The 13,951-nt window shown below is 30.9% G+C and overlaps 1 protein-coding gene across 1 annotated transcript in view; it reads left to right on the forward strand.

Moving 5' to 3' along the window:
• Positions 1 to 13,951, forward strand: part of LOC134680633 (uncharacterized) — a 60,844-nt gene that overhangs the window by 11,388 nt on the left and 35,505 nt on the right. Inside the window, exon 3 of the mRNA XM_063539758.1 lies at positions 13,336 to 13,421. Coding sequence (XP_063395828.1) covers positions 13,336 to 13,421 — 86 coding nt within the window. The remainder of the gene's footprint in view (positions 1 to 13,335; positions 13,422 to 13,951) is intronic.

A 13,951-nucleotide genomic window follows, 5' to 3' on the forward strand; every position in this document is an offset into this window, starting at 1 on the left:
TCCGTTTTAGTCAGTAATCTGTCATTCATTTCGTTAAAAAGCTTGCTTTGGTTTCTTTTTGTATCACATTTTGTCATGACGAGGTCATGTATAGCTAGTCCTACTATACGGTATGGACTTTGCACATTGTTGAAGGTCGTACGGTGAAAGATTGGTGTTTATATCCTCGTACTTATACCACTAATGGAGTGTTGTCTAATTGGCAATTATTCCACATCTCCTTATAGTTATATCGCTGCTGAGGCCAATATAACAGTCATCCTGGCTTATATAACGGCTCCCGAACTCCAATAAAAAATAAGTATTTAAACATTCATTGATTCTATTTGCATACCTCTTTGGCCACCATATTGAATGAAGGGTTGACTTGGTCGTGATTGTTATTGACTATCTATAACTATTCCCTTACGTACAAAACATGACAGAGTAGGCCTTTAGAAACAGATACGGAAAGGTTTAGAATTGCACTTATTCCAGTTATAAAATTAAAATGGTTTTGCATAAAAGATTTAAGTAATGTTAAATATTTACACTAACACAGTTATATCAGAATAAGATCAAAATGAACACACTGATCACATTTTAGGTTCGTGTTGTTTATTCTTTAGTTTTCTATGTTGTGTCATGTGTACTATTGTTTTTCTGTTTGTCTTTTTCATTTTTAGCCATGGCGTTGTCAGTTTGTTTTAGATTTACGAGTTTGACTGTCCCTTTGGTGTCTTTCGTCCCTCTTTTAGTACATTTCAAAGTTGTATAATTTTTAGTTAGCTCTAACAATACGATTTATATTTTGATTTGATTGCACCGTATGAAAAGGAAACTTCCAAGTTCTACTTAAAGGTGAAGTAATGAAATGTTTTAGGCCATATATTTTTCTGTGTATTAAAAAAAAAAGAAAATTACGTATTTAAATTATGGAAAAGGGGTGGGGGGTGCAACTTAACTACATAACATTTTTATAGTTTCATAGTTTCTTTCTTGTCAGAGAAACGTGTTGTGATAGTTTATATTTGTTTGTCTCACCTTATTTTCTTTTCTTTAAGATTATACAATATGCACAAAAAACAACCTCGTTAAATTTCTAATGTTATAGTTCGTCTACGCTCTTTCAGTCAAAATAAATTAAAGTGTTTTAAAAATTGATTCTCTTACACTTTAAACTCTGTTGAAAGTCAAGACAAAGTCAAAGATCAGAAAAGGAATAATCAAAATATAACTTAATGTTTTATGTATTTTACTTAACTGAATAAATTCTTAACTCAAATATTTGAACAAACATTTGTAAATAGTAAATGAAAATGTTTTTGTTTAATATAGGACATTAAGAACACTTTTATCTATGGTTCTTAAAACTAGAACATATGGTTACAAGAGCCAAATTACTTGTTTTCATTTTACCAGCAAATTTTACCCAGAATGTGGTCTGATTGGATGATACTGGGTTCAATCGAAAGTATTTAGTTTAAAAATCCAGAAAATAAAATTCATATTTTACAAAGCGAAAATATATATTCTTTTTATGCACGTAGGAGCATAATAAAATACCTTTACCAATAAGCATAGAAATAAATGTTGTTGTTATGCCCCATGTACGATAGTAGAGGGGCATTATGTTTTCTGGTCTTTGCGTCCGTTCGTCCGTCTGTTCGTCCGTCTGTCCCGCTTCAGGTTAAAGTTTTTGGTCAAGGTAGTTTTTGATGAAGTTGAAGTTTAATCGACTTCAGACTTGGTACACATGTTCCCTATGATATGATCTTTCTAATTTTAATTGCCAAAATAGAAATTTTACCCCAGTTGCACGGTCCACTGAACATAGAAAATGATAGTGTGAGTGGGGCATTCGTGTACTGAGGACACATTCTTGTTTTTAACTGCATTCCTAAGTTTGCTGCATGACCATATTTATTTTTCGAACTATTAAATACAAAGCGGCAGACCTTTCTGGTAGCAGGAATAGCTAACCATTTTTTAGTTTATGTATTCTTCGAAGAATAAGATATGGAGCACCACTTGTACCCTATGGAAGACGCATTACGAATAAATGCGCTCCTGTAACTATATGTGTATAAATAACAAGATATCAAAAGCGGAATAAATATGAAATATATATTATTCACTTCCTTGTCGTTTCTGTGTTTTAGTTTAATACTTGAGATCGGTTGCAATCAATCAACATATCCTTTTACTTATATCGCTGCTGAGGCCATTAGCACACTCATCAAGGCTTATGTAAAGAAAGTACACCACTAATTCATGGTCCCATTGCTTTTTATGTTAAATTCCTCCATTTCTAGCAGACACACCTCTTCATTTGAAGTTCAAATAAAGTGGCAATCATTGCATGTCAAAGCACTTTATAGTATCTTGTACTGAACAAAAACATCACTTTAATGGCATCGAAGAAAGAACTGGTTTCCGGAACTTCGGATGTACCAAATCAGGTACTTCAGATCTGACAAACAGACAAAATGTACCCTCTTTTTTAAATTTGGTGCACTTTTTTTAATATTTAAAATTAAAAGTCCAAAAGTGTTCTACAAGGATCACCAGTCCTTCAGCTTTCATTTGATGCCCAAAATACCTAAACTTCCTACATATTTTGAAAGTAACACTAACATCCTACATATTTTGAAAGTAACACTCATGCGCAGGTATTATTTTGTGTTAAATATATACTTCTTTCTTGTATGCGCTTTTTGGCCGGGCCGGAATTAGTGGTGTTACATCTAAAAGCTACCAAATTCCAATAACAGATAAGTCTCTATGAATTCATTGATTATATTTGCCATTGCCTTGGCCAACATATTGAATGACGGCTGGACATGATCATGATTGTTATTGAATAGCATTCATTCATATAGCAATTCCTTTACGTCTAAAACATGCATGAATGGGCCTTTAGAAACGGATACAAAAAGGTTAAGAATTGCTCTTATCACAGTTATAAAATTAAAATGCTTTTCCATAAAATATTTAAGTAATGTTTAATATTTACACTAAAACAGTTATATCAGAATGAGATCAAAACGAACACACTGATCAACTAAGAGTACATTTTACAGTATTTAGTTTTTAGTAAGCTGTAATAATACAATTTACATTTGGATTTGCTTGCACCGTATAAAAAAATTTCAAGTTTATTAAAAGATAATAATCTGTATTTTGTTTAGGCCAGATATTTTTTTGTGTATGTAAAAAAGGAAAACTACGTATGTAAGTTAGGGGTGCAGCTTAACTACAGAACAATCTTATGATTTTATTGGGTTCTTTCATATCAGAGAAAAAGTTTGTTTGGTCTCACCTTATTTCCCCCTTTTTTTTTAGATTATGCAACATGCACACAACAAAAATATCGTAAAATTTCAAATGCTTTAATTTGTCTACACTTTTTCCGTCTAAAACATTTAAAGAGTCTTAAGAATTGATTCTGTTACACTTTACTCTCTTTTGAAAGTCAAGACAAAGTCAAAGACCAGAAAAAGGAATAATCAAAATATAACTTAACGTTTTATGTATTTTACTTAACTGAATAAATAATTAACTCAAATATTTGAACAAACATTTGTAAATAGTAAATGAAAATGTTCTTGTTTAATATAGGACATTAAGAACACTTTTACTTATGGTTCTTATAGCTATAACATATAGTTACATTAGCCAAATAAAGGCAACAGTAGTATACCGCTGTTTAAAACTCATTAATCCATGGACAAAAAACAAAATTAGGGTAACAAACTAAAACCGAGGGAAACGCATTAAATATAAGAGGAGAACAACGACACAACACCGAAACGCAACACACACAGAAACGGACCAAGCATCAGACAAAATCCCACGAGAATAACACATATAACATCTAAACCAAATACATGAATTTGGGATAAACAAGTACCGTGCCACGTCTTATCTTAATATCTCAAAAATAAGAGAAAACAAACGACACAACATTAAAATGCAACACACACAGAAACGAACAATAATATAACAATGGCAATCTTCCTGACTTGGTACAAATTACTTGTTCACATTTTACCAGCAAATCTTTACTTATAATACAATCTTTGTGTCCTCTGATTGGATGATACAGGGTTGGAACTACTTCCAATCGAAACTTTTTAGTTTAAAAATCCAGTAAATAAAATTCATATTTTACAAAGCGTAAATATATATTCTTTTTATGCACGTGGGAGCCATAACAAAATATCTTTACCAATTAGCATAGAAATAATGTTTTTTTTCAACTGCATTCCTAGCTATACCGCATGACCATAATTATTTTTCGGACTATTGTTTACGAAGCGTCAGACCTTTCTGGTAACAGGAATAGCTCTACCAATTTTCTAGTTTTTGTATACTTCGAGAAATGCCATATGGAGCACCACTTGTACCCTATGGAAGATGCATTAGAAATAATTGTGCTCCTGTAACTATATGTGTATGAACAACAAGATATCAAAAGCTGAATAAAAATTAAAAATATATATTATTCCCTTCCTGGTCGTTTATTTGTGTTCAATATTTTAGATCGATTGCAATAGATGAAATTTAACAAATTCACAATGGACAGATATATTCAAGAGAGATATTTTTTGCAAATATCCGTTCCCGTGAACATTATAGATCTGTTTAAGTAAACCAAATACCAATAACTATAGTTAATTAAAAAAAAAATCTTTTGAAATTTCATAATATTAGTCTTTCGGTTTCAAGAGATTAAAAAAATGGTTAATTTATTATAACGCATGAATGAACAAGCGACTCAGTGAAGGGTAGAAAGGTTTGTAGTTTATCCTCCCAATACTTGTTTGTAGTCTGCTATTTTTTGTGATATAAGAACGAGAAAGTATTACTAATTTATTCCGTTTCAATTGGTATACCGCTATGACAATCTTTTTTAAGAATTTAAGCAAAAATATTCAATGAGTTTCCAAAAATACCACGACAGAGATAGTTAGAAGGGCTAATCTTTTTCATTTAACCTGGGGATGATGAAATATAAACCAAAATGACATGATAAAAGAAAATGCAGGAACAGATACACTTACTATTAACCAATCAAATTCCAAGATTCTTAACTAAGGTGTAATTGACACACATGAGAATCTCTTGTCAGATAGAAGAAGAGGATAATAAGTACCATTTGTAGAAAGTTGTCAAAAGTACATATTTATCAACGATTCAATTTTCTAAAGATGCTCAAGTGAACATTATAACAAAGTAAATTCTTAAATAAATCGAGTGAGACCAACTATATAAGTCCAAACGATAAATGAATTAGACCAATTTTAACCTTTATTGATATGGCAGTAATAATTCATTTACATAAAGTTAAGCAGACAATTCATGTTATTTATACATTTGAATAAAATTCTTAGTTTTAAACTTTAAATAGTTCTCTGCAAGAGACCATATCCATCAGATTACATATGAAACTTAAAGTGAATTGGTGTTAACTATTATACTAAGTATACACTTAATCTTTTATTTTGGGAAATGTGGATCGGAAGTAAAACAAATCCCTTAAAATTGGAACAGTTATTTAAAATGGTAAGGTTTTCACAAGTGGTCCCCAATATGACAGAAAAATCATTATTATCGATTCAGTTTTAATTTATATCTTACAAAGAAAAAGACAAACAAAAACAGATCACAGGCACTGTTTACGTAATTCTTTGAAATATTCAAAGGAATTTATTTTTGCATTTTACATTTATAAATTTGGTTATTTAAATAATATTTACGTTTAAGTATACTTGCATAGTCTGAATTCAGTCTTGTTTGGTAGATAAAGGATTGTTCGATTACTTAATAAAAATCCATAATTGGTTTAAATACTGAAGTTCGTATTGCATCATAATCATCAAATACATGTAAAAATGTCTCCCCACTCTTCAGGTAAACCTATTTGTTTTTTTAATCATTTTACAAAGACTATTCAGGAAAATGATCGGGACATTTAAATGGTGCTTATCTCAAATTGTCAATGCAATGTGTTACAGTGCAGGCATTGAAACTTGCAGATATTTAGATGATACGTTCTCTGTAAAAAAAAAAATATTGTTCTTGATCTATATGAGCGACATCAATTTCTCCTTACAATAGATTAGTCACTGATATACTTTTATGAGACTTTCAAATAAGAATGATGATGGTATTTTCTCTAAAAGAGGGACGAAAGACACCAAAGGGACAGTCAAACTCGTAAATCTAAAACAAACTGACAACGCCATGGCTAAAAATGAAAAAGACAAACAGAAAAACAATAGTACACATGACACAACATAGAAAACTAAAGAATAAACAACACGAACCCCACCAAAAACTAGGGGTGATCTCAGGTGCTCCGGAAGGGTAAGCAGATCCTGCTCCACATGCGGCACCCGTCGTGTTGCTTATGTGATTACAAATCCGGTAAATAGTCTAATTCGGTAGGTCAAATTCATGAAAGGGAAGGGGATTGTAGTTACGACGTAAGGAACATATCCGATATCATTTGTGAATGTATTTTTGGTGTATCCCTCTGATGAGTTAAGCCTTTTCAACTAATTTTTATGGTTCGATCTTATGTTGTACTGTTAAACAACTGTTCCATGTTGACAGGAAAGTTGGGATCTCGCTGACATGTTTAACATCGCCACATTATTTATGTATGTGCTTGCCTCAAGTCAGGAGCCTGTAATTCAGGTGTTGTTGTTTGTTGCTGTGTTACAAACTCGTTTTTCGTTCATCTATTCGTAGATTAGTTAGGCTGTTAGTTATTCTCGTTTGAACATTTTACATTTGCCATTTCGGGCTCTTTTATAGCTGACTATTCGATATTGGCTCTGCTTATTATTGAAGGCCGTACGATTACCCATAGTTGTTAATTTCTGTGATCTTTTGTCTGTTGTGAAGAGTTGTCTCATTGTCAATCACTCCATATCTTCTTTTATATATGCATATCAACATTTTTAGACAAATGATAAAATGGTTCTACCTATGCTATTAAATTTCTTTCTTTAATAGGTATATTCAATACTTTGCCTTTTTTCTTTGCTATCAAGATTATAGGTTAACATATTGTATTGACACTGTACCTGTCTATCGATAAACACTGCATGTTACGATTGGACCTGTTTGGTTATTTGTGTCTTTTGGTCGATGCCCATGTCGCCAAATACGTCACATCACCTGTCATGTACACTAATGTTAACTGAAAGTGTAATTTCAAACTATTTCATTATTTGTCAAAACACGATTCTTGGTATTCATTCGTACTGAATGCGGTAAATTTAGCGAAAATCAACAGTTCAATTCGCATTTAACAAGATTTTCGAAAGACTGATTGTTGGAAGGAACGCAATAAACTTGTTTAACACTCGCTACATAGGACTCTCTTTCACGTCACGAACGTTTCAATGCAATATATTTGTCTCGCATCATTACTTTTAAAAAATAAAATGTTTAAATCACTAGTTAACGTGAATGTTACAAAGAATATAAAATATTCCATCAACTTTCAATTTAACATTTTCCGGCACTGATTTTTCCGATTGTTTTTTTTATGAATGTCAGTTGAAAGAATTGTTTGATGTTATCAATATAATTGTGTATTGAATCGTTTTGCTTTGACATGCAGTGTGTTTCAAATGATTCATGATAATGTTATACAATATTATTTATTTCCATTTAAAGCATTAGTAAAACATGAATTCAAGGTAAAGCAAAAGTCATTAAATGATAAAGTTATCTCGTTTGAAAAAATATATTATGGGTTATCAACAATTGTCAAATGAATACGGACAGTTGATGACGCATGAATTAAAAGTCAGTACTGTATTCCTTTTTTCAAAGGTACCGTAAGGGTTGTCTTATATTTGATGTACACCTATACATTCCCAATGAAACACATGAACTTGTGAAATCCCTGTCCGTCCAATTGGTTTTTTTAGCAATCACATAAATGAAGGAAACAGTAGAATACCGCTGTTCGAAAGGCATAAATCGATCGAGAGAAAAATGAATCGTGATACAAACTAAAACCGAAGGAAACACTATAAGAGGAAACCAACGAAACAACAGAACACTGAAGTGCAAAAAAACCCAAACGACAATGCAACATATAACATACCCTTTCTTAATACCACAATGAAACCCTGATATGAACAGGCATTACATCAACACTCTTTAACTTTGTAGTCTTTTTCGTCGATTTCCCCTTTTTTTAATGTCGTTTTACTACTAAATATGACTTTGTTATTCGTTATTTTACCATTAGAAATGACCTGTTATTATTGTTGGCATTGTCTTGTCTTTTGTCATTCTACTATTGGCTATTGTGTTGTCATTGGTCATTTAATTATTTGTCATTGTCTTGTTTTTTGTCATTTTATTATTGGCCATTGTCTTGTATTTCGTCATATTACTATTGGCCATGGTGTTGTCTTTCGTTATTTATTATTGACCATTGTGTTGTCTTTCGTCATATTACTATTGGCCATTGTGTTGTCTTTCGTTATTTATTATTGACCATTGTGTTGTCTTTCGTTATTTATTATTGACCATTGTGTTGTCTTTCGTCATATTACTGTTGACCATGGTGTTGTCTTTCGTTATTTACTATTGACCATTGTGTTGTATTTCGTCATATTACTATTGGCCATGGTGTTGTCTTTCGTTATTTATTATTGACCATTGTGTTGTCTTTCATCATATTGCTATTGGCCATTGTGTTGTATTTCGTCATATTACTATTGGCCATTGTGTTGTCTTTCGTCATATTGCTATTGGCCATTGTGTTGTATTTCGTTATTTATTATTGACCATTGTGTTGTCTTTCATCATATTGCTATTGGCCATTGTGTTGTCTTTCGTTATTTATTATTGACCATTGTGTTGTCTTTCATCATATTGCTATTGGCCATTGTGTTGTCTTTCGTTGTTTTACTATTGGCAATTTTTTGTCTTTCATCATTTCATTATTGGATATTGTGTTGTCTTGTAACTATTGACCATGATGTTGCATTCAGTCATTTATAATTGACAATTGCTTTGTATTTTGTCTTTTAACAATTGACAATGATGTTGCATTTCGTCATTTATTATTGGCAATTGCTTTGTCTTTTGTTTTTTAACTTTTGCCCATGATGTTGACTTTCGTAATTTTACTATATTGACCATGACATTGTCATTCGTTGCTTTGTCTTTTGTCTTTTAACTTTTGACCATGATGTTGACTTTCTTCATTTTACCGTTGGCTTGTATGTTGACTTTAGTCATTTTAATATTGACCATGATGCTAACTTTCGCCATTTAACTACTGGCAATAGTTTTGTCTTTTGTCATGTAACTACTGGTCATGATGTCGACATTCTTCATTTTACTATTTGCCAAGGTAATGTCTGTCGTCTTTAAATTATTGACCATGATATTGTCTTTCGTCGCTTTACTATTAGCAATGAAGTTATCTTTTGCCATTTTACTATTTGCATTAGTGTTGTGGGTCCTCAGTTCAAATTTTCGCGTCTAAAATAAAAATTGAAATCTCATACACGTACCATGTAAAAAAACATTTCTAACAAACTGAACATTTATATTTTCTATCAAAGGATGAACAGTTAACATATTTACTATGTCAACATCTGAGAAAAACTGCCAAATATCTATAGTAAGCTTTCAATAAGAGAACAAACGTTTTATATGAAAAATTTCGATAAAATAGATTCATTTTGTTCGTCGTATCATTTACATTAATGTTTAACGTGACTTATGTACCCAAAGGATTGTTTTTTTTCTAATTACTGTTTTTATATTTCATTGTATGATATGCTATTTTGTGAAAAAAAACACATGTCATTATGATAAATATTTTAGTTAAAAGAGTGGCGAAAGATACCAGAGGGACATTCAAACTCATTGATTGAAAATGCACTGACAACGCCAAGACTAAAAAAGAAAAAGAAATACTGACAAACAATAGTACAGAAGACACAACATAGAAAACTAGAGACTAAGCAACACAAACAACACCAAAAACTAATTAATTATATAGTTAATTAGATAATTAGTTATTTAGTTAGTTGTGAAACTGTTCTAATTATATATAATTCTTAGATCCCATCGTATCAAAACAGTTTTGTTATATTTGTTCATGATTGGTGTTTGATTATAGTATTATATATAAGATATATTCTCAAAATTTTTTTCCATATTAAAAATGCTTCCATGCGTAGGCTGACTTTATATATATAAAAAAAATTGGATCATATATTAGCACAAGTAATGCAATATTGGTTTTTCCGCACTCCGATGTGAAATTTTTAACAGATAGACTGAATAAAAATGCTGAAGTCAGTCTTGTCCTAAGCTCAATAGCAGTTTCACTTAAAACATATTGAGACACTCTTTATCGATGAGTCAGAAAACCTCAAGATTCAATACGATATCTGACATAGCATACATATATATATATAATGTAGGTTATATTTCTGAAAAGAACATTTCTGTGCCCGATGTAATTTCTAGTCTCTTTTGTTAATTGTTAATGTAAAATACAAGGTCGTCATAGGAATCATTCTGTGTGGAAATTGTTGAACTCAAGCAGTTGATTTGAACAAGAAAGTTCAATTATAAAACGTTTTATACCTGGTATCGTAATTACAAATATCGAATGCTGATTTAATGATGGATAGATTTATAATCTTACCATTAGTATATATTGAAAATGAAATGTTATTAATCCCTTTAAATTTTCGTAATTAAATTTGACAAAATTTGTTTTCAGTTGATTTTTTTTTAACTCAAACGTGTACTAAGGTACGGGAGTTCGGTATTACACCAATAGAAAATATTTGAAAAATTGAACTATTTGATGTACAGTATTTTTTTATTTTTGTTTGAAAAATAAGAATGAGTTTAATGCATTAGCTACCCTTGCCGACTTCTCTTAAACTAGTAGAAGAGCAATAAGACAGCTTAAACAAATACCCTAAACTTCAAAGTTAATGAAAATATAGTGGTCCATCCAAAGTATATAAGCACTTCATTTTCTGATATTTCGGAGACATAATTCGTGAAAGTCCTAACCATGGGCCAAATGTGGAGCAGGATTCGCTTACCCTTCGAGAACACCTGAGATTGCCCCCAGTTTTTCGTAATGCTTATGTTCTTATTGTTCTATGTTGTGTTTTGTGTTCTATTGTTTGTCTTTTTTTTTAACCAAGGCGTTGTCAGCTTAAATTCGACTTATAAGTTTGGATGCCCCTTTTTAGTGATTGAGATTATAACATAATGTTAATTGACTGATTTACCCCTATTTTTAACATTTCACATAATATTTCAGTTTATTTTATTCTCACATCGTTGTCAACATAATAGAATTTATTGCGACTGTCATAAAAGTGAGAGGTTTATCTAGCTATAAAACCAGGTTTTATCTTATATTAAGTAAGGAATATGACACTAGTCATCCATTCGTTTGACGTTGTAGTGTTCGGTGTTTTTGTAATTTTATTTTTTGGTATCTTTCAAATCTTGATTAGAGTAGATTTTCAGTACAATTTGAATAGAATGAACCATAATTTTAAAGCCTTTTTCATAAAACGTTGAAGTAAGAGGATACTTTAAAATATATGATATAGTTTTTTGATTCTTTTTCCTATATTTTTGTCGATCTAAATAACTCCAGCGCTACATTAAAAATACAAATCTATATATAAAAAAACGATACATAGTATTTTCTGATTTTTTTCTCCACAACACTTTTCATTCTAAAAAAACCTACTGTTATATTGAAAATATGTTTAATTAACCCTGTTATTTTACCTAACACAATGAACGTGATTATAATCAGTTCCCAGTTCAATACTGACGTTACGGTCACGAACTTTCATTTTTTCATTCTCCGATATTACTTTTGGTGTCCATGGATAAAACTATATTTTTAAAAGCATTTTAACAGAATCTCTTTTCAGGAAAGCAAAAAAGCAATAATATTTTTTTCAAGTATCCAACATTTGAATTAAAGAAAAAATCTGGAACAATGACATATCGAACTCTCTACATAGTAAACTATTTAATTTCCGTTCATGTAACGGTTGATAATTTAACGGTTTATCGATATTATTCCTTTTGTTTGAGGCATAAAATGTTCTATAGTATTTCACGCCAGGCTCGGTTGTGTTAAATTGCAATCGATATTTCCCATTACGGGTAGATTTAAGTATATAAGCAAGTGCTTGTTCTGGTTTGTTTAAACAGGCCCTTCTATCAATCAGTATCTCACATTGATTTATACTAAGACACTGATTAAACATACAATAGCCAAAGTTCTTTTATTGTTCGTCTTTAACTGATCTTTTTTTAATGAAGAATGCTTAGCTATGTATGTATTGTGTTGAACTTTTAATTATTGCACAATAATGTGTTCTAACAAAGTATCATTATACCCAATGTTTGTAGTCATGAGAGATACATTTTGTCATTAGTGATGTGTACAAATCTGTTATAGTTTCCATCTACCCGAGTTTTAATATATATTTGTTTAGTTTCTAATGATTTGGATGCGTTCCTGCTGAACATTAAAAAACCTAAAAGTTGAGTGTATTTGCAAAATTTTTCACTAATTGAAATCAGTTTACTCATATTTACAGGGACATATACATCAATTAAAATATATAATGACCATAATGTATCATTTAAATCTTATCATTGCTACTTTAGGTATCCTACATGAATTACACTCCGTCAACAGTGTTAACCGCCTAAGGCATATATTTCAGCAAGCATGACACGTGTTTTTGGTTTAACATTTTTTAGAACGCTACAAACAAAAGTTTGGGAACCAAAACACTTTTTGGAGTAACAGAACCAAAACATAACTAACCAGTACAACGTCAATAATGAAAGTTAATTTCACTCTCGACATCATTAAATTATTTCTTGTTTCAGAAGCGAAATTTTAGTTTTTTAATATGTTAATATACTTTCGATATTTTCAATACCATAAATGCATAAACGCCAAAGGGCTATGATAGCGTCTGAGACGGAAAATTTAATGTAGCGGCATATTCCCAATGATAGTAATTTAAACGTGTAAAATTTCATTTCATTTTAGTGTACACGTTTCGTGTTGATAACCTTTAGCTGATATGCCATTAAATAGACTATGCTCTCCAGCTTGTTATACATCTACAAACCACCAATACTCGTCTAAACATTAAAATCCACAGAAATCTATAGATTTTTTTTTAAATGTTTTCAGTTGTTAGGAGTATTTATTTTATTGTTTCTGGGTTTATCTACATGTTTACAATTTAGATAATATGCATGAAGTAAATATTCCTTACTTATTTGTAGACTTCCATGTAGTAATGGTATCCTAGACCAGTTTGGTACCTGTTCATGTCTCCCATGTTGGACAGGAGACAATTGTGACGTTCAAGGTAAATTTTGCAGTGATCTTTAGCTGTTAAAAAGATTTTAAACATTGTTGTATCAAGTTTGACCTTAGATAATATTTGAATTAATTCAAACATATAAATGGACAGTACACATATAAATAAAGATAAGTTTTAAATCATGCAACACATGAATTTTAAATTCAATTTCACAAACATTCGGTTAGAATAATGGTATCACTCAAACTAAATCAGATTAACGACAAGCCTGGAACGAAGATGACAAAAATTATTAAAAACAACCATCTCACGAAAAAGAAGTGAATGAAACTATATAGCATACTTCAATTTACCGAATTTTAAAAATCTGCGTGAACTGATGATAGTGTTTGCCTTCAATGCCACTACCCGCCTTCTGACCAACACTCTTGACCAAAAAAAAAAATTTAAAAGGACAGCAAATATTATGGACAATAAAACAAAAACACTATCAAAAGTAAATAATACAAAATACAGCTATTTTTAATAAACAAAAGGTACTTACTAAGCTGATATAGGATTCATGCCATCCTATA

This window comes from Mytilus trossulus, chromosome 1, assembly GCF_036588685.1.
Source record: "Mytilus trossulus isolate FHL-02 chromosome 1, PNRI_Mtr1.1.1.hap1, whole genome shotgun sequence".
NCBI lineage: Eukaryota > Metazoa > Mollusca > Bivalvia > Mytilida > Mytilidae > Mytilus > Mytilus trossulus.